Source organism: Sylvia atricapilla, chromosome 5 (assembly GCF_009819655.1).
Source record: "Sylvia atricapilla isolate bSylAtr1 chromosome 5, bSylAtr1.pri, whole genome shotgun sequence".
In the NCBI taxonomy this organism is placed as follows: Eukaryota; Metazoa; Chordata; class Aves; order Passeriformes; family Sylviidae; genus Sylvia; species Sylvia atricapilla.
The window spans coordinates 69413131-69435390 of NC_089144.1; the positions used below are offsets into that span (position 1 = coordinate 69413131).

Genomic DNA, 22260 nt, shown 5'->3' on the forward strand with positions numbered 1-22260 from the left:
AACATACAGATTCCTGCAGGATGAAAGGGACTGGAAAGAGCAGAAAATGGGCAGGTGGTGATGGGAGGCAATAGAAGTGCCAGAGATGCTGAGAACAGGGCTAAAAAGGACAAGGTGTTCCTTTCAGAACATTCCTCTTCCTGATCATCATGACAGTGGATACTGCACAGATCAGCGCTGACATTTGTTCTGTTACCCTTTCACACCAGTCTTCCCAGGGGTTTGCCTTGAAAGGTCTTCCCCAAAAATTCTGGAATTCTAGAAGTACCAGAAAGTGAACCTTGGCATTAACAATTTCTCACCAAGACAATATTTAAGTTCAAGCCAAGATGGATGGAATTATTTAGGCATCTCTTTGCAGTACAGCAAAGCCCTCACAGCCTCCACAGCAGACTTAGCAGCTAGCAAAGAGCAGGCACGAGTAGAAAAACTGCTGCCAGATATCAGCAAAAGAAAAGCAAAGTATCTACCAAAGACAGAGTTACCAAATGACCTGTGATTTGTGGAGGCCAGCAGAAAAAACACACCTTCCCCATTCCCCAAAGTGTGCTTCTAGTCTTTACTGTTGTGAACAAACTTTCCAAACACAGACAAGTTCAACCCAGGTGGTGATAACTGCAAGAGGCTGTGGGACATGAGAAGCGAGAAGTCTAGGGGAAATTATTTCTCCAGCATTCATTCACTTTCATGGGTGTTACATCTGTTTACAATAGATTGAAAAGGTAGAAGCTAACATTAGGAGCAATAAAAATAGGTAATGCAGTGAATCAGCCAAAGGGTGTCCAGATGAAACCCAGGAGAAACAGCTGAAACAACATATTGGGTTCAGACTAGAGAAAAAAGAAATATCAGGCAAGAAAAGAGAAAAGCTATAAGGGCAAAATATGGGGCAGGGACAAATGGAACAGATACACAAAACAAGGGGTCCATTGAAAACGGCCACACATGCAGTACAGCTTAAAACTGGATATTACCATGGGGCTGCACAGTACTTTTGATGTTCCTGCATACTACTAAAACACAGAAGATGGGTCATGATGTTCAGAAGAAGCCAGGGCAGATATCTAGACCTGCTGACTGAAATTACAATGCCCTTTAAAAAAACTAGACCTGCTTCACACTGCCTCCACAGAAACCTGTGTTCATTTCAGCAAGTGAGCAAAGCCTTGAGACTGACCTGCTGTTTCATGACAGCCAGAGGTGACTGACCTGCAATGAGCAGACAAGGGCTGTCTAGAGGTTTAGGTCTCCCCCATTCACCGCCCTTGACATACCCAGTTCAGCACAGACAGACACACATGGTGAGCAGTACTCGGTTCCTCCTACAAGCAAATGTGTCATGCTTAACCTCCACCCCTCCTCAGCTCCAAACCACAACAGCAGCACTGGGAATTCAGGAGGCTGTTACACAACTGTGGGGTGTCTGCGACACAACACAGACATCAGTTTCTTAGAGTTGGGACCTCTGTAATCCAGAAATGAGAAGAGTTTCTTCCTAGGATTATCAGTTCCAGGAGACAACTTGTGTCTTAAACTAAGGCCTTTCTGATGTGGGGTTGAGTAGAAAATGTTAGAATCACTCTTAACATGTTAAAATCATTCTTAACAAACAAACCAACCCTGAAACGCCTCCTCTTCTCAGCAATCTGCAGGCCTCTCAAAATGCTATTAGAGCCCCCCCCCAAAGATCTCAGAAATTCAGCAGCAAAAGGCTCCATTGCCACCCCCACACACCTAATTTCTGCAGAATGCCCCAGCCCTTCCAGTTCATACCTGTTTGCAGAACCTCAGGAACCCAATTGAGTACGTCTTTCCCCACAAGCAGCAAGTCCCGTACACACAGCTGGACCTGAAAGAGCCAACACAAGATGACAGAGCTCACAAGCAAGATTTGGGCAAGAGTGCAAGATTCCTACCCTCTTTGTCTACTTCTTTGCTACAGAAGTAGCAAAGTTGCAGGACTGGTGCTTTCTCCAACAGTCACTGTAGTTACAGCCATACCCTCTTTCAGAGACATATCTAAAACAACATCCTGACTACACACTGCATTTTTTTTTCCTGTCACTGAGTAGCATGGCGAGAAATATAGATCCTAGAGGAGACACACACACAATCAACTGAAGACAGAAAAAATTTAAAGGAGGAGAAGGTCTCCTGCTTTAAAGAATGAGAAAATAAACAAAGAAGGTGTCCAGAAAAACTGTGAATCAGTCAGGCTTGCCTAAGAGGATGTGATCAGCCTGATCTGTCTCAGAGCCAGGTACTGGTAAATCATCATCATCCACGCTGCCCAGTTCCAGCAGACATTTGCCACCTGACACAGTTTTTCAGGACAGGGATAGAGAAATAGTAAATGGGCACAGAGGGAGGACAGCATCATGCTGTAAGCACAATAAATACTCACTCAATTGGTTTCCCTCTGATCTCAGACATGATGGAGCTCTCCCCTCCCAAGTACTCATAGCACAGGCTGAGAAAGTTGTATATTACAAAGGCTGCAAAGACATAAATCACAGTAAAATGACAACCAACTTCAAAACAGGTGCAAGGACCAAGAGTGCAGGCAACTGACCAAACATAGCAGGGACTGCTTATGCAGCACCTTTCCTTCAAAGCACTCCAGATTTTCACTGCATTTATCATCCTACCTCAGCACTCAGAAGACTATCTGATTGGGAGCTTGGCCAAGGTCCCAGGCCAGTTCCATGGCTCATGCCAAAAGGGTCACAGAACCATTTTAAACTGTGGCCAGTCTCTGTTCTATTTGGCATCTATAAGATGCCATTCTTTATAGGGTTCCTGTACATTATTCCAGGACATTACACTGGTACTAAATAATCTGGAAAAGGTATCTCTGATCCATCAGCTATATGCTATCTCCTGTATTTAATCTTTTAGCTGATGAACACAAGTTTGTCTCTGCCAGGTAACCAGACTATAGACATAAGAGTTGGAGAAACAGAGAGTGTATAACAATCAGTAAAACTCTGTTTTCATGCCTTGTGGGGACTTTTGCAAAACAGGCTCTGTGCTTCATTTTCTCAAAAAGATGAAATTTCTTGTGTGCTGAATAAACTTCTCTTTAGGCCACCTCTTTTCCACTTTCCCCAGCAATCTGGTGCAGATGACAAACAGCCTGACCGCTAATACTCTGCCCACTTCAGTTCCCCATAACTACAGATTTATCTCCTTTCCATGGGATCCAAACTCACTTAACTGTGCATGAAGTGAGCCTGTATACATCCTGTCTGCCACTCTCTTGACTTGCTATAATTGCTGTTGGACCCTGAAAGTTGTGAGATTTTTTTTAGGGCAAGGACTGTACTTCTGCATTTGTAACAGACAGCCCTGGGGCAAAATGACAAACCAGATGATCCCTGCGACATTACATTCTGTGGTCACCTGCATCTGGGCATTCCCTGGAATGACAACACCCAAATCCTGCTTTTTGCCCCAAATAACTGGGATAGAAACAGCAGTCTCAAGGAACTTTAAAGAACAGAAACCTAATAATGTACAACACTGAGAAGCTGATCTCCCCAAGCAGCTAGTTATTAGACCTGAGGTCAATTTCTCCACACGAATGATCTTCCAAAGTCAGAGAAATTCTTCTACAAGCATCCAAACTATGCCCTGGCAAAGAGATACTCCACACTCCCCAAAACACTTATAGTCTCAAAACATTGTACTTATGGCTTGTAGACGTGTCTAGACGCAAGACTGCTATGGCACATAAAAGCCAGTGGTATACATGCTTCTATGTATGTAACTGGGATATTGTTATTCCATCTGTAGTCCTTATTATTGAACAAAGTTCACACAGTCATGATTTTGCCAAAGCTTTAATTAGGACAGAAAACACCAACCACGGATAACTTATTTAAATAACTGTGCTAACCTCTTTTGCCTTCAACTTCCTGCAATTTAGCTGACAGCTCCCAGCATCCAGAGGAGGAAAAGCTGAGCTTTTCCTATTGTCCTCCAGTGACCTCTGCCCTCTGATGTGGTCATTACAACACCAGCTGCCCATTGCCCCAGCACTAGGGAAGAGATGACATCAGAGGAAGCGAAACAAAACAAAACAGAAGTATCTGCCCATTCATCCCCAAAAGAAGTACTAACTAGCAAAGCCCATCACACCAGCAAAGAACTCTTCTCCCATTCTCAATCCGCATCCATCAGATGGTATTCAAGATAGCAACATAACAAAAACAAACCAACAAACAAAACCAAACACAAACCACAAACTAAACAAACCCTACTTGTGTCAGTGTTTCTGACACCCTAGTTTGTACAGAAGCAGCCACATGAAAGAGCAACATCAGAACAGGCTCCTCGTAACACACACAACAAAGTACAATCCATACATGGCTTTAAGAGAGCTTTCAAAATTTATTAGTAGGGTCTTCTTCCACCATTCCTTAACAGCCCACTTTGCAATGTAAAACCTTTCCAAAAAATAAAGATGGTGGATGGCAAGAGAGGGAAGAGGACAAAAAGGCTATTTTGAAGCAACCCCCAGAAAAAGTGAGGGAGAAAATATGCTTTCAAAAGGTGTTTTCACCTCCACTTGTAGTTTTCTCACAGGCCAACATGCCAAGGTGAACTCTGGAACACAGGCAGCCTCCTGAGCAGATGTTTAAATGTTTCCAAACTCAGAGCAAGAGTGGCAGAGGGATAGTGGCTGGTGCTAAGAGAGCAGTAGGCTTCCTGCTAGGCCTATACACACACACAGGCCAGGGAAAGAAAAAAACTCAGGCCCAAACAAAGATGCTTTCTTGCAGCCGTGTGTGTGTTTGCCATCTGCTGCTGCATCTAGAGTATTGTTGTGGACGTGAAGGAAGACCTGCTAGTCCCTTCAGCTGATTAACTTGTTCTCATGGCCAGGTGCAACTCTCCACAATGCAGATCTCACTAAAAAACTGCAGCGATGACTTAGGATTTAATGAGGATATGGTGATAAATTGTCCTCAAAAAGACACTGCTAGAGTGCAGTATCTCCTGCTGAGTTGGGTAGAGGCTTCTTTCAGGATGAGACTAGGAGGGAAGCTACAATAGCATTTACAGGAAAGTAACCATTTCCCTCACATAGAGTGCTAAGGGTATTACATCACTGCAGCAGATAACCAAAACCAAGCAGGTGCTCATCCTGAACATGGCACCTTCTCTTCTCCAGGACTCCAGAGCACCTTACACTTGACCAACCCCAGCCTGTGGCCACTGTGCTACCCTGTGCAAGCATACAAATGGCCACAGGACAGGACTAGAGGAATACATTGCTAACAAGCTGCACCAGGAACACATGACAAAGCAAGTGTCTGGCTGCTAAGTGCTGTTATAAAAGAGATGAGAGCTGAGCAATACCTCACTTTTCAACACCCAGATACCATCAGATTTTTTGGCTTTAGCAAAAGCTTTTACCTTCCTTAAGCAAAGAATCCCAGAAAACCATAAAGGTAGTCTCTACAGAACCCTGGAGGGAAGGCTCATGCTCAGAGGCCATTGAGGGAGAGGGTCAAGTTGGACAGGGTTTTGAGCAACCTGATCTAGTGAAAGATGTCCCAACCCATGGCAGGGGTACTGCACTAGATGATCCTTAAAGGTCCATCCTGTGCCAAAGCATCTTATCATTCTATGATTTTCAGTCACTAAGCAAGCCATGGTTGTCCAGTTAGGCACACCATTCAGTAGGTGACAGTGATGCTCCCTCCATGTTCTCAACCAGAAATAAATCCTTCTTCTTCAGAGACTACAGACTTCCCCCCAACCATCTTCTGTCTGACCCCTCCTTACCTTCATAGCAGTCCCGCACTGTGCCAAAGTAAACATAGTACTGGTCATTGGTGAAGAACAGGAGACTGAGCCATGAGTCAAAGGCATAAATGGGCACAATGAAGAGGATCCGAACGATGTAGCGCTGTTCATTTGGGCAGCTATAGCAGCGGAGATGCATGTAGATCTGAGAGACAGAGAGGGGAGACCAGGATCAGTGGTGTATGGAGCAGAGAGGAGAAAGTACAACTGGAGAGCCAATTGGGCCAGGAAAAACACACTCAATCACCTCTCGATTGCCTTCAGCAGCCTCAAGGTGATGATCATAAAAAAAAATATAAATCATTGTTATCATATGGCACTGATATAGCAACCCTTAGTTTGCAGAGGGGGAAGGAGAGGGAAGAGAAAATGGAGGCATTTCTGATCTAGTTTCTTATAGGGAATTGACTTATTTTTCCATCACCTTGTCCACATTCTTTTTGTTCATATCTTTTCTGCCAGTCATCAGTCCTACACTCCTGCTATCCTCTTTTAAGTATCTAAGATTCATAATGCTGCAGGCTGCTTGTCTCTGAAAAGGGAATGTGCACACACTTTAGCACAGGCTTATTCTGAACATTCACTCTATTGGCTGTTTTGGAAGCTTTAGAGACTTACACCTGAAACCACCTAGGAGAGCCCTTTACAACACATCCAAAAGTTGATGAGTGACAGCCCATCTGCTGAAAAGGTGTCATTCTGCACATGGGTGACAGCACAGCCACAAAGGGTCAGCCATCAAGGGAGCACTGACCTCATGCAGTGTGCTCAAAGGAACCACACAGTTTGTTCTCTCTGACTGCACACATACCAATCCCTCTAAGTCAGTGGCTGGGGGGAGCACAGCATCCCCACCCTACCTACTTCCACCACTCACACAGTTCCTTAGCCTTCATTAAATCTCACACCTAAGATGCTTTTTTACAGAATACCTACCTCCCTGAAAAGGTATTGACCACAAGCACACCCTGAAGATGAGCAAAATCCCTGTAATGCCCTAATAACACGGGCAGAGCTTCAGCACGATTTGTGGGTATAGTCTCTTGACCATGGACTCAGGAGAGGCAAGGCTTCTGTACAGCAATTCTCACCAAACTGCTGCCCCAGCTGCTGGAATTAGTAACAGCCAGCTGATTACATATGTGCCTCACCACTGACTGACTCTGCTGCCTGAAGAGGCATAAGCATTCATCTGAAGCTTCACCCTGCATTTTGGGGTGCTGTGAGGATTCTCCAGAGACTAAACAAACATACGTTGACAATCTCATCCTTCCACTGTAAGGGAGAGGGGCTTGCATCTCCCAAGCTGTCTGTCACTTGTCCCTCAAAACTGGTCAACTGACTAAAGGGCTCAAAAATACTTCCAATTCCTCTTCTTAACCCATGAGAAGCTCACAAAAAGCTCATTTCCTGAGGAGAACAGGTTGAAAATAAGCTAACAAACCTGAGAGATATTTTTGCCTTGCGACAATCCCAGTGACACATCTCATCCAGCACAGAGACAGCTGACACCAAAGTTCAGATGACTCCAAGTTTTGCCCTTGGGATGTCAAAAGAACCCTGTGATTCCGTGTGCCTAGGAGAGCACAGGAACTGCTGTCATGTAAGAGGACAACAGCGTGTTTCAATCAGCAGTGTCTCTCTGGAACTGACCATCATTTTCTTCAGAGGAGGGCATTAATGCCTAACTCTGCAATGTTACACTGCAGAGGAAAATTTCTTCCTACCCTCAGCAGGTGATCAATTTGACAGGAGATCCATGGCACTTGTAACTGTTACCCAAGCTGGTGAAACTGCAGGTGTTACTCTTATACATCTGTGACTAATCCATTTTTTACCTTCAACCTTCACTAGCCCCTGTACTCCTTCAGTAGGCTGTACTTTTCTAGATTCTAGTCACCACTCTGGAATCTACAATCCAACAGGTACAAAACACGGGTTGATAAATAATAGGGCTTGTGTTTCCCCACTGCATTTTTCAGTTCACATGACAACCACATGAAAGAGAGGTACAGAACGGGATGCAGGGTTTGACTTATTCTAGCTCCCAGGACATCTGCCCCAGAGAGAGGGGAGGGGAAAAAATTAAAATGCAACACTTCCTGCTACTCCTTTCCACAGCAGAGTTCAGCCTGTGGAATCCACCGGCACAGAAGATCAAAGGAGGAATGTCAAACAACAGGTGACTTGGATCTTTTAGCTAACATCTGACGGAATTAAAAAATTGGCAAGATTCAGCTAAAGGCCTGTGAAAGGACGGTCTGAGATAACACACCTTTCTGCAAACCTTCAAGAGATGGCCTAATGTTTTTAAAGAGTGCTTCCCCTTCATTCACAGTATGAAAATGGTCTGTTCCTTCATTGCAGGGAAAAGGAAAGGATGAGAAGTCAAGTGACAGGGTTTTACCTGATGGCAGGTGATGAGCAAAGCTGTCCATACAAAGAAACCTGAGATAGCCTGAGCAGCAGTGGTCATGAGGAATATTGGCTGCTCCACAGCCGTAGGGCTGCCATCCTCCGGCATCCAGGAGAAGTTAGGAGCCACAGCTGGAGTGGTCGCAGTCGACCCCAATCTGGGGGCTGCCGTGACATCAGTCATCATAATCATGGTGCCCTTTGGTGTGAGGTTCCAGTTGGGATTGCTAAAGAGCTGCCCACGAGCCAAGACCTGTCAGGGAAGAGAACCACAAGACAATTGAATCCAGCTGAAAGGTGACAGGAACGTAATAGAACTTTGCATCTCTTACATGCCTTTCACCAGGCTGCTCACACGTTTTGTGAGCAGGACCTGAGTTAAGTCTGCCACCCCTCGTGATACAACAGATCATGTGGTACTCAGGAACCTGTGACAGCCTCCCAGAGATCATGAAATCTGGCCACTGCCATCATCACCACCCTTCTGCAATAAATATATATAAGATGAATACAGCATTCACCAGAGATCACAGAATCATAAGATGCTTTGGGTTGGAAAGGACCTTAAAGACCATATAGTTTCAATCCCTGTGCTGTGGGCTGGGACACTTTCCAGTAGACCAGATTGCTCAGAGCTCCAACAAACCTGTCCCTGAACACTTCCAGGGATGGAGCAACCCTAACTCCTCTGGGCAACCTGTGCCACTGTCTCACCACTCTCACAGCAAAGAATTTCTTCCTAAGATCTAATTTAACCTACTCTCAGTTTAAAGCCATTTCCCTTAGGCCTATCCCTACACATCCTTGTAAAAAGATCAGAAGGAAGTACCTAAATCATCCGTACTGGAAGATGACAGGCACACCTAAATTAACAGCTCTGTTTTCCACAAGAGTACAGGCTATTCTGCTGTGTCAGACTATTCTGTCCTAGTGTCGTGGTTAGCCTGCCAAGCAGCAACAAGCAACAAGAACACGTGCCACCAGTGTCCCTGTGCAGGAAGGGAGCCGGGGGGAGAATATCCTAATTCCTCCAGTAAGCAATGCCCACCTCTCCTACAGCCATGTTGAAAACCATACTCAGTCTAAAGCAGCCTCATTGAAGGATATGCACTGAAAGCTCTTCTCACTTCGACTGTGAACAGCATGAAAGTCATGCTTTTACCAAAATTTGTATGGCATGACACATTTAGCCAGCCTGTTACTAATTTTACTAACTTTGCATTGTTTTCTACATGATGTGAATTTAACCTGATTGGCTTTTAAAAGCCAGCTGACACATAAAAACACATGCCGAACACAATACGCAAGATTTCAAAGCAGCATGACCCTTGGCCATTTCCTGGTAAAAAGCTATCTTCTTTCAATGGAACAAATTCTTGAAGGCCTCAGAAGTAAAGTAGCTATTATTTTCAATTTGGTCATAAGCAGGCTCTAGTGTGACCTCTGGATTGTAGAAGGATAATCCACTTAAACCAAGATCACAAGCAGGCAGCCCTTGGTTCTAACCATTAGAAGAGCTGCTTCTGAAGCGGCTGTCAAATGGAACAGCACAATATTGCCTCCGCCTGATAACCTCCCAATACTTTGCAGAATAGCCCTTCTATAAAAGCTCAAGAAATTGCTCTAACACAGGCCTTTATGACCAGTGGATGGAAAGGGCTTTAGAAAGGTCAATGATCCATTGCCACAGTTTACAGCTGCACCAGCGAAGGACACATCCGTCATCTACTGAAAGGTTGTTACAGAACACAAAAGAGAATGCATCTTCAGATGGAACTGCCCCAGCCCTGCTTCACCTGTAGCCACAGCACAAACTAGAGAATAGGTACCCAGTAAAAGCAGATTGCCAGTAGCAAGTCCTTTCCACATGCATACTATGGCATGAAAATGGCCCCTTTAGCACAGACTTTTCCAAAACACACACTCGCATCACTGGTGTGCAGCAGTCTGATGTTACTTTATGTCACACTGCACCTCCCTTCTGCCTCCTTCCATGGGAGGAAAAAAAAAGTCCTGGGAAATACCCTGAGTTGTTTAAGTGTATATTATTATCTTACTCTAAGTGGAGCTGCAGAAGTGCTGTGCTTTAATTTACAAACTAATTATCAAATTTGGCTTTTCTTTGTTCTTTCCAGTTGTTTTTCCAAAATATACCTGCTCTGTGCTACAGCTTTCCATAACTGCATGTACAGTAGAGTAATTCCTTTCCAGTCCTGATCAATATGGGAAATGTAACTTAAATTTTGAACTCCTGAGCATATACACACACATTTCATTATCTGTACTATATGTGTAAAAATTTGGAGAGATGGAGGCTGGGTGGAGATGTCACAAATTAGCAAGATTTTTATTGCTTTGAAGAAAGGGATCTCTACCCAAGTAACTTCTGAAGCAGCTGAATACGTACAGTGCTGAGAGTGCTTCCACGAAGCTCAAAAAGGGCACATCCAAAACGAAATCAGAGCAGATGCACCTGTGGTTAACTTAGCTCTAAATAAAGTCCAGCCAGCTGCAGTCCTGCACACCCCAGCGCACTTTGGGAGCTATGCAAGACAGGAAGCTGCTAAGCCCTTCCAAAAGTTCATGGGGGAGAGGATTTGGGACATGGGACAGCAGACCACAGGTGCCAGGAGGAACAGGACCTGGACCTCCACACTCCAGCTAATCAAACCACGTTAGGGGCACAGACCCAAATGCAGTAGCAGTAACATCAACAGAACTGAGGATATGAAAGGGAATTCTTCTGTGTCTCTGCACTCATTTTAAAAGAAGTGGAAACAGCATGAAGTGATCAACAAGCATTTTGTCATTACAGGAGTTATGTATTCATAAACAAGATCAGTCATAAATTGAAGTTGTGTATGTAATCTTAACACTGCCCCCTTGTGATTATACATCAACAACCATTAATTACAGGATTGTGCATCATTCTTCACCTAATCCCCTTCAATCCGCAGTCATTGAAATTAGTAACTTCCCACTACTGTGTTCTGAAAGAAAGTATGCAAATTCTCTTACAAAACTTGGCTTACATCTCCAACCCAAACCCCAAACCACATCACCTACGAGCACTCAGGGCTGCCCCTGAGGACAGCTTTTTATTCCCTTGACACCTTTTAATGGTTCTATGCATCAGTTTCAGTTCCTTCTCCTTTCTAGTGAAACATGAATGAATGCTGCACTCCAGAATCTGCAAAATTAACATAAACCTTCCAAATTATCCCTTCTAATCTCCTCAAGTCCCACACATCACAGCTACAGTGGCAGGTATAAGCAGTGCACAAAGCTGTTATGAAATACTACTGTATGCAAGAAGCTGAAGCTGTAAGAGCAATTCTGGCCTGCACTTAATAAACAGGTAACAGCACAGATGACTGAAGCCTTAACCAAGGAAGTGGATTTCAGCTCGCTCCCTACCACCAGCTCAGTCTGCTAGCTCCTCTTCTGCCTTGTTAAAAAGCATTGTGAGTGTGGGTTGTGGCAACTCTCAACAGGCCTTGCTTCTGAGATGTCTCTTCCCACTGTGCAACAGGACACAGGCCCAGTAAAAGTGGTGCCTGGGAACACATCACAACAAAAATACTGTTTTAATAAACTACAGATCCAGTACCTTGGTATAGGCAGATTCCCTCTTACCTGACACTGTGAATGTGTTTTGACATTTATTTCTCCGACACCCACCTCCATCACAGCCTAAGTCAGTGCCATAACACACTTTCCTGCTTCCTCTCATGGCTGGGTACAAAGATACTTTCCAACAGCCATAAAGCTATTCCCTATTCACCTCCATCTTCCCCACTCCTCCACTTTGCAACTTCAGTTGTGCAATGACCTGACATCAGTCATCCTCTTGGCTGTGATTTCTTTCCTGCTGCTTGTCCCAGCTGGCTGTATTTCTCTGTTGTTTCTTGCGCATTTCAAGCTCTCTGGGACAACCACCTTTTTGTTCTCTGTCCATACAGTTCCCAGCACTGCAAGGTACCAAACCACGAGGAAAGCACTTGACATTACCATATGTCAAATTAGAGGCATTTGGAAACCTGAATTACCAATGCAATACAAACCAATCTAATGAATAATAAATTTTGAAGTATTTCTTACTCTTCTGCCATACCCTGTTTTCTCTGCCCACCTGTTTCATCTCTGCCTCACTGCTTTCAGTTCAAGGGAGAATAAAGTTCCTTGCACTTATGCTCCCTCTCTAGAGAACTCTCGTAAATATATCAAAGGGAAATATTTCAACACTTAAAAATTTCACTTTTCAAAAATTTCATTTTTGGAGCCTTCTCTGTCTCTAAGCGACTTCCTTGCTCCCACCAGAGATAACCTGCAACAGATAACAGGACCAGAACAGAGAGCCAGGAAAAGCACCCAACTTTGGAAATTGGAAAACAAGCACACACAAAACCAAATCTACATAAACACATAGGGCTTTTGGACACAGGTTAGGTGTATTCCAGGATGGCCACAAGAAATTTGGATCAGAGCTAGTATGATTCTTCTACATAAGCTACAAGAGCTTCTGGCAATGCTGAGGTCTGTACACAACCACCTCTCAACATGGAATGCAGAGATCACAGCCCCATCCCCTACAAGCTGTCACCTGTTCCTGTCCAGATGTCATTTCAAGTTATGTACATTAGAGCAAGACAAGGCCTTGTTCTGCCAGGGAATTAGCTTAAACACCAAACTAGTACCTCTTACATTTATCTAACACATCTTCTGAAAATACTTCAGGAGTATTAGGGTGGGCTCTCAATGCAAGGAGGGGAAAAGAAAACACAACAAAGCTGGTGCTATTTCTATCAAGATAACAATCCTGATAAAAACCCAGAGATGGAGAACACTGTTACTAACATTCTTGATAGAGAAGAAGCTCCAAACAGCATGTGGAGCATTTCTCTTAATGACACCATACAGACGTAAAGTAGCAGGGATGTGTTCTCATGGCCTGCACCCACAGAAAAAACAGCACACTAATTCTCCACCAGGAGCAGATTGCCAGCTCTGTATCTTTAGGAAACAGAGACCTCCTGTCTCCAGCATTAACATGGCAGCTTCTTCTGCTGAAAATAAACTCAAAAAAGAAAACAGACAGGATGTGGCAAAAGTCAAAACAAAAACCTTAATTTTTGGCTTGCATAACGGCATGGAAAATGTTACCACTGAGGAGGAGCTATTTTTACATAAAGATAAACAAACATAAATATGAAAACCTCACTTCTGACGCAACAGAAGTGGTGTAAGAGGAGGGAAGAAAGGTTCAGGCGTGGTCCTTGAGTTCCATGGGGTACATCTGAATATTCAACCACAATCTAGTAAAGGAGGAGGTGTTTGCCTGCTCTGAGCAAGGCCTACCCCAGTGCCAATAGGAATAGAACCCCACACAATAGGACCCAGAAGCTGTTCTGTCCCATCTGCAAATGCAGTCTGTGTCTTTAAAATAGATCATCTCATTCGAGGCTGAATTTAATTTCTAAACTGCTGAGTCAGCAAAGAATGATACACAAAGCTATCCTATGAAAGAGTCTTAACAGCTAAGCCTCCTTCTGTTGTACAAGACACAAACCAAAAAAACACACATGACCTAGCTGCAAGGTTCTCCTGAAGAGCTATGAGACAAGACAATGTTCTTCCTATTAACCTACTCCACACTTGAATTGCTTTAAATATCCACCATACTGAACTTCGTTACAATACCGCAAAAACATTTTCCATTCCCCTCAAATTCTTATTCCTTCAAGAGTTTCTCCACTAAATTATCTTTATTCTGGATCCAAAAAGCCAATACAGAAGTGCCATGCAGTAGATAAATCAGAGCTTGAACTTTCTGCATTTATTAATACACAAGCAAGAGCTTTATATAAGTGAGAGCAGCAGCTTAATGTTTTTTGACAATGTGCCCTAGACTTACAAGGAACACAAAAACACAGGACGAAATGGCTCAAGGTTTATTTTAGACTATTTTAATTATAACAATGCCTAGGACTGCCAACTGGGACCATCTCTTTCTGTTGTGCTAGTTATATATGATAAATAATTAATCTAAGGTCTTTTCAACACCCAAAGGGGTGGTATCACCAGCTGAAATGGGGAAAGAGGAAAAGGAGAAGGTAGATAGAATAAAATAGCACTACACAGTAAGAGAGTGACTGGCACAGCTGAAATCAGTGATAGCAATCCAAGAAAAATCAAATGCTTTTACATTTATTACTTCTTGAATTGCTTTTGCTCTCTGGGGCGGCATCTAGTTTACTGAGCTATGAGACATGAAAAGGTCCCAACAGGGCACTTTTAAGCTCTCCAGCAGCACTCCCCAAAACATCAGAATTAAGTACGTGACCTGGCATGCAATTAACTATCTTCATTTACATTTCAGGGCTCATGCTGAGCAAAGCTTTTTTAACTTCAAGTTGGTGAAAGTCACCCCATAACACACACCTGACACACGTGGGTGACTCTGAACACGCATGAGCAATGCTGTGCTCAGTCACAAGGAGGGCACTCACCAGGCTTACGTGCAGTGCTTGCATCTACAGCTGCTGCACTCCATGTCAGCTCAACGTGTTTGTCTGTCTGCCCAACAAATGCAGATCCAAATGCAGCTCTCCTCAGTGGGATTTCTTTACAGGAGTGAGCAGTCTGAAAAGACGTCCCAGTCACAATTTCACGGCTCTCGGAACAGTCAGTGACACAAGGGGAAAGTGTCACTGGGACAGAAGACCAGTACGGTCAGCAAGAGTGGAGTGGGGAGCCATTAGCTCAGAAGCAGAAGGTAGAGGAGTTAGGTACCTAAGGAAGACCAAACTACAGGGCAAGGTACACACCCACTAAGCCATACTCAAGAGATGATCCAATGCCTGCATACACATAAGACTGCACTCTACGCACAAACAATTTAACCTTCAACAAGGTCACACCCCTATGTTTCTCATTGTAGGGAAATTAAAATCTGAGAATACCACAAAAATCTTCTCCACTTGCAGCTCACACAGCCCCCATCCATTTTGCTAGCCCACAGTCATCCTAAGAGAAGATTCTCCTCCCCATGTGCCTATTAAAAAAACTCAGAATCAACAACAAAACCCTTTTAACCTGAGCCATGCACTCTTCTTTCCAGAGTTTTTTTTCTGCTCTATTAATTTCTGTTGTCTGACTCTATTTGCACAGCCCTCCTCCCCCCATCCTCCTTTTTTTTTTTTTTTTTTTTTTTTTTATTGTGTGTGTGTGTGTGTGTGTGTGGACTGACCCACATTGTGATAGGTCAACATCCAGTCCCTTTTATTGTAAGGGGACAGGAAAAAGAGAAAAGGGAGGAGAAGAGGAGGAGAAGGGATGTTCCCCAACCTTCCAACTTCTCCTCTGAGAACACGATCAAACATGCCTGGGCCATGCACTGTGTCCCTTTCCCTTACTCTCAAGAGCCTCCACTCCACACAAACCAGGCAAGCCCTCTGTTCCCAGGGGAGAAACACAGAAAGAGTATAAAGACATTCTGCAACTAGCAGAGGGAAAAGAGGCAAGGAGAAAAAAGGATGTGTTGTAAACAGTTGTGTCCCACTTGACAAAGGATGTTTGCATTTCATTTGCCAAACTCTCAAGAACAAAGTCAAATCAGAAATTGTTCCACCAGAAGCTGCATTCACATTTCCCATCTCTGAGTGCCAAGGCAGGGTAGACCACAGCTTTACAGTTACCACAGGGTATACAGTTTCTTTAAGAAGAATCAGAACTCAAACTCTGCAGCAGCACGGAAAAGTATTGAACTTGTGGCAGTCACACACAAAGGACGTTTTTCTAATACACTAGAGTATGCTTTTCCATGCAGAAGATGATATAGAATCTATCAGATCAGATCCATATTCCAATTTAGCAAGTAAATGAGCTTAAAGAACATAGATATCACAGGTCTAGGCAACTGTGCAGTGGGGCATATGAGGGCAATGGCACATCTGACTTCCCCAGCAATCACTCTCTGATGCTGACATGTAGCAGTGATGAACACTGCAGAAGTAAAATCAGTGATTCTCAAAGCATCCAAGGTCACACTCACTAAAAAGCTGTTTCATTATTACTGCAATAACAACTGTTTGGCTTACTTTTGTTTGTAGTTTGTTGCTCATCTTTTCTTTTAATTTTTTTTAAACTTAAACCTCTGGACATAAGACACAAACATCCTTCCTAAGTCCCCAAAATCTTGAACTGCTAATTTCATTGCTCCTATCTAACATTAGCCCCTCCACACTTCTCTCCTGCCCTGCTACTTCATCAAGAAAAATAAAAATCCTACGGAGGCAAAGTTCTGAAAGCAGAATTAGGATCTTTGTATTCCTTTGGGATAGATATTCCTCTATTCCAAAAGCCATCAGCAGCAATGTATTTTCTCTATACAGAAAAAAATCACACCAAACATCAACCTGAGAGGATGCATGCTTAAAAAAACCAGACAAAACTTCAACTCAATGTTTCCAGACACTCTAACAATAAATTACCCAGTTGCATGAAGTTACCTGAAAGGGAATTTGTATGAATGACTTAAGACTCTTGTAAAATCAGTGCTTTCACAAAGTTATTGGGAGGGGGGAAGGAAGACTGTAAGTCAGGAGAGTTTGGAGAAGTCACTCCCAGATGACGGGACAAATAGCTGCAAACAGCTTCATCCACCACTAACCAGACCTTCCTGGCAAAACCAACCAAGGAAGAGACAAAATGTGGTGAGCCATGAAAAGAAATTCACTTACTGCTAAACTGCCTCTTGAGGTGACTGACTTGCCCATGCTCATTTCAAGTAACCTGGACAGAGGCACACTATATTACTGCTGCTGTGGCTGTATCTGTGTTGGAGACAACCAGGCAGCTGCAGGCTCCCAAGCAATCAGCTCAGCAGCCTCCAATAGCATCCATGTCATGTTCTGCAGCCTGAGGAGGGAACACTGGGTTGGCAAGGTCAGCTTTTAAGGTATTATTTAATCTCATCTCCTTCCTGAAGCCTCACTGCTGCACTACGTAACATGTCACAGTCATTTTCTTTGCTGAATCAGAGGGACCTTTTTATACTAATGAGTTGATCAGGGGCCACACGTACAAAATACCCAGGCAGAGATGGATGCTTTGGGGCTAGACACAAAAAATGTGAACTCTCTCTGCTCTTGGTCACTCTTCATTATACAATATCCTCAAACAGATGATCCTTTCAGAATCGTCAGACTCCCAGGCACTGTGACTGTAAGATAATAATAGCAACATTCCCATCCTTTCAATACAGAGACAGATTTGAGGGTGGGGACACAAATATCCAGGTACTGTATGGGCCAATACTGCAGGCAGAATGTCACTTAGCTCCCTTTTCAGGTTTTCTGTGAATTATGCCTCTCAGGGGCTATAAAGACCTGGTCAAACCCAAATACAGCACAGTTCCCGAGCAGCTTGCTCACACACTGCATTTTTCCTGGACACAACTTGCTCTGTTGCCTTCCCAAACATGTTACTTACATCACCAGAAACAAAAACCCCATGGAAATTGACCTGATTTTTAAAGAGAGAGAACCTGGCTATGAATAAGTACTCCAGACCACGCCTCTTCTTAGAAGACAGAAACTCTGAGGTGAGACTCCTGGAGGGTGGCTGCAACTCACTGCTTTAGCTGGCAGAATTTCACTTCCAAAACCTTCCTGGGGAATTGTTGCTCTGAAAACAAGTCCAGTTGCTCTCCCCAAAAGTAGTCCTTACGGCAAAAAAAGAAAAGAAAAGAAAAAAAAAAAAAGAAAAAAAAGAAAGAAACCCAGGAAAAAAAAAAAAAAAAAAAAACGGAGGAGGGGAAAAAAAAAGAGAAAGTCCCACCCCCAAGCCTCTTACTGTAAGGGTGTTTTCAGTTCCAACACTATAATATTTTACAGTTGTCTTAGGTAAGTGTTTCAATCCATCTTATCACAGTGTCAAACTGCTTTCAGAGTCCCAGGTGTTCTGGTAGGGTGTGATGTCTTGACAGGAAAGTGCTCTTCTACCACAGGAAAACAAACTCCAATGAGTCTGGGAAGAAGTGAAAACAGCACACAACAGACACAGCATTCCAAGCTGGGCAAGCCAGCACGTAAAACTCCAACCTAGTATTATCCTCTACAACACCTCATATTCTCAGGGCCTCGGCAAGCACAATCAATCACCAACTCTAAAGCAGAGAAGAGCTTCTGCCCCCAGCCAGGGCCGTTCAATAACGTCCAGCTGCTTTGGTACACTGGCAGCCAGCAGCGGGCGTGTACTAGAAAACTCGACTGTACAAAGGTTAAATGCAATTTCTCTCTGAGACTGTGCTATCCCCTTCATATTGCAGACAGACCAACCTGTACACTCACTGCTGCTTTCCTTCGTTTCCTCAGTTTTAGGCTGGAAACACTGAGAAAAAGAGTCACAGCAGTGGCACTTCAGAATCAGTAACTTTATTTGAGACTTCATGTTTTACTTCAAACTTCATTCAGTAGAACTCTGGGCTCCTGAAGCAGCTAGGATCAAACAACAAACATATCCTGAGGAATTCACTGTTTCTACCAGACGTTGTTGCAAGAGCTCAAAGATATCCTTACAGCTATTGGAAAATGAAACAAGCACTTCTAGCAGGAGCAAGTAACAGTTTATCTCCCCCAATGCAAACATAAGCCAATTAAAAACAAAACCAAAACAGGAAGGGAGAAGGAATGAAGGGTAAGTTCCTCGTGTGGAAATTAAAAGGTTGGCACCTTACATCAAAACATGATTATTAGATGTTTTAGTTAATTCAGCAGTAGAACTGGGTAGAAAAAGAGACTACCTTTTTGAGGAGGAAAGAGGTTTCAGAAGTTGTTTTGTGCTAGGAAAAAAAATCCAGTCACCTTTCCTTCATCCACGAGAAGAAAAGGACCCTAATTCTACAACTGCAAAAGCTCACCTCCCAGCCTGCCACCAGTAAACAGGCCAAGAAGCTGACAGAGAACAAGGCAGATTTCTAGCTGGATTCTGTCTAATGGTTAGAGACCAGAAAGCTCAGAATGCTTTTGTTATGCCAAACCAGCCAGTCACACTGAACTTCACTTTCTGACCAGTTTATCTAAGAACCTTCCAGTTTTGACTGCCACGTGTCCTAAGGAGACAAACTAAAGTCCAACAGGTGCCCAGTGGTTGGGAGGTGCTCATCCTCTTGCCCCACGTCTCCAAAACACAACCCGCCCAGCGCTCTGAGCTGATTGTAGAGACCTGAGTGGAACGCAAAGAAAATCATCTGCCCACACCACTGAGCTGGTCACTAATGCTGATTCAGTCGTGAAGCTCCCCAGTCATTTCCCAGCTAGACCAAACCACTCCTGCTCCAGATGCAGAGGCACCCACATACTGCTCTCATGCCACCTAGGGCTTACAGCACAACCATAATGACAGTACTAAGGACCTAAAGGCAGCTTTGAAGCCCATTTTCATGGGGACAAAGGCAAAAACAAAGCCTGAAGTAGGCCTTTCTGGGATACCTTCAGCATCAGAAAAGTTCTCCCAAAAGCTCTGTTGTTTAGTACTTAGCCAACATCCTAAAAGCATGTGTTTATCTTTTTTTGCCAACAGTATCACACAAATACAAACCTTTAGTATTAGAAACCTGAATAACATTAACATTTCTAGAATAATCTGTGTTCCCTTTTAGGGAGGCTGCTAAGTTCTTAGACCAAAGGGCAGCATCCAGCAATATAAGTTCAAAGGCACAGTTAACTATTGTATTAAAGGAGCCAAGTCTTTGTTAGGGGGATGTATGCTCTATTACATTTTCATCGATTGTTTTCTTTTTTCTTTTTTTTTTTTTTTGCAAGATAGAAAAGCCATTTCTATTCACCCTATTAGCCTTTGCTCTATTATTGATCAGTGTCTTCTATTTTTATCTTTAACAGAGGTAAATAGTTTTCTCTCTGGGGAAACCTGTCTTCAAGTCTTCAATAATTACTCCTGTTCAAGGTCCTTACACGGCAAGAATAATTCAAACTTTCTGTAAGCAGGACCCATCTTCACTGTTTCATCTAGATTTCCCACTCCTCCTCCACCCCCTCTTGACAGCTTCAGAGTGTTCCAGGCAGCTTTCATAGAGCTGTCCCTGAAATCACTCTAGTCCCTTTGCACAATTCATCAGAACTCAGTCACGCACACGTTCTTCCAAAGCCCTCCCTCCGCTTCATGCCGCAGCTGACAAGGCTGAATTTAGCCCTCGCAGTGCAACTGAGATTTCAAGACACCACAAGCATCCAAACAAGACCCACCAGGACTCACCTACAGCGCACGAGAACATAGGCACAGCCTCCTCACACACCTACCGCACCAGCACATGCACGAGGCGTCTGTCAGTCCATCCAGCCTGAAGCATCGGAAACTCAGCAAACACAAGCCTGGTGCCCACCACGTTACTGCAGCCTACTGAGCCCTCAGCCACCTAGGACCAGACAGTGACACCCACCCAATGCCACCGAAGAGCGTGACAGCACTGAGGAATAAGGGGGCTGTGCTGGTGCGTGTGCATGCACAGGGAGAGTGGGACAGCTGCAGCAAGGACAGGCTGCGGGAAGAGGGGAAGAGAAAGGAGTTGGGTGTGCTGCACCGGGGGCGGGGGCGAGGCTGCACCGGGAGGCTGTGGGTAGACGCGGGGTGGGCGCTGTGCGTGTGTGTTGGTACGGAGGCCACGAGGGAGGAATGTGCGCGGACGGGAACGGCGGGGACAGTCTTGAGGAGAAGGGGGCACACACCGAGGGAAAGGGGCGGAGGGCTGGGTAGGGACGGGGGGAGTCGCGCGGGCCACGCCGGGGAACGAGAGGAGGAACTGGGGCGGGGGGGCGGAGCAGGAATCGAGACCACATCGGCCAGACACGGGCCGCGAGGCGAGTTCGTGGGCGCCTCAACGAGCCGGCCCCGCGCTAGCGCGACCCCTCCAACCCGGCCCGCAACCGCCCCCGCCACGTCTTACCGTGCAGCGGGCGGGCGGGCGCGGCCCAGCCCGGCGCGGCGAGGAGGGGTCGGGTCGGGGCCTGCCCGCTGCCCCGCGGGCAGCGCCGGCACCGGCGCGGGGTCGCGGAGGCCTCAGGAGCCCATGGCGACGCCGGACCCGGGCCGGCCCTCCCTCCGCGCCTGCGCACGGCGCCCACTGCCCGCGAGCGGGGGGCGGGGAACAGGATGACCTCACCGCTCCGCTCTTAAAGGGCCAGTGCCGCCGGGCCGGGGGACGCGGCGTCTTCCCGCAGCGCCGCGCCGAGGGATGCGCTTCCCGGGACGGGGCACGCGGGAGATCCAGCGAGCCGGCAGCTCTTCTGGCTCGCCAGCCCGGCTAAGGGCAGTACTGGCCTCAGGAAGAGCCTCCCCCCCAGGCAGGCTTCCACCCGACTTAAGCGCCGACTTGCCCCAAAGCCCAGGAGAAACAAACATACACAGAGGTGCTGGAAACCAAAGCCGTGCCTCTATTCAAGTCTGAACAAGGAACTTTGAGTCTAAAAAAACCAACAAAAAAAGCCAAAGAAAGAAAGCAAACGTACCACGCCTTAGAACGTTTAATACGACTGTGTTAACAAAAGGAGGTGACATCCTATCCCACACAGCGTTGATGATTTTCTCCTTTTCTCCTGCTGCGTTAGAAGTCCACTTACCCACCTTGAAACAGCTAGAGGAGCTGCTACCACACATGGCCCCAAATGGCAGCGCATTGCCATTCTGTCCCAGGGCAGAACTCCTACCCCCAGCACTCCCAGTGCTCCTGGACCCTGCCCCGGGACAGCTCTGCTTGCCTCCGCCACGCTGCAGGGAGGGGAGTGTTGTCTCATACACCACAAACGTCCCCATTTCTCACAGAAAACAGCATTTACAACGGGAAAAGTCCAGTCTCGTTCTGATCCAGCAAATGTACGCTCAAAATGAAGGCAGGGGAAATGCTGGATAGAGGTAAGGGTAGAACAGCCCATACCCCTAGAACTATCCTTCCTCTTCCCATCCCTCCTACTCTCATGTCTGAAGCTGGAAGATCCATGCAGCAGGAAAAACAAA

At 45.2% G+C, this 22260-nt stretch overlaps 1 protein-coding gene and 1 long non-coding RNA gene across 6 annotated transcripts in view; one reads left to right on the plus strand and one right to left on the minus strand.

The window, feature by feature from the left end:
* Window positions 1–21331, minus strand: part of TMEM184B (transmembrane protein 184B) — a 30611-nt gene extending 9280 nt beyond the window's left edge. For 3 of the 5 annotated variants that reach the window (XM_066320058.1, XM_066320056.1, XM_066320054.1), the window contains exons 1-6: window positions 21194–21331; window positions 14739–14871; window positions 8222–8482; window positions 5794–5959; window positions 2405–2495; window positions 1774–1849 (exon numbers count right to left, since the gene is read on the minus strand). In XM_066320058.1, coding sequence (XP_066176155.1) covers window positions 1774–1849; window positions 2405–2495; window positions 5794–5959; window positions 8222–8482; window positions 14739–14762 — 618 coding nt within the window. In that variant the 5' untranslated portion in view covers window positions 14763–14871; window positions 21194–21331. Of the gene's footprint in view, window positions 1–1773; window positions 1850–2404; window positions 2496–5793; window positions 5960–8221; window positions 8483–14738; window positions 14940–21193 lie in introns of all 5 variants that reach the window. The other 2 variants (XM_066320055.1, XM_066320057.1) reach the window with 2 other exon arrangements.
* LOC136361860 (uncharacterized) overlaps window positions 15286–22260 on the plus strand; it is a 76370-nt gene continuing 69395 nt past the window's right edge. Inside the window, exon 1 of the long non-coding RNA XR_010743697.1 lies at window positions 15286–15456. This is a non-coding gene — a long non-coding RNA (uncharacterized lncRNA). The remainder of the gene's footprint in view (window positions 15457–22260) is intronic.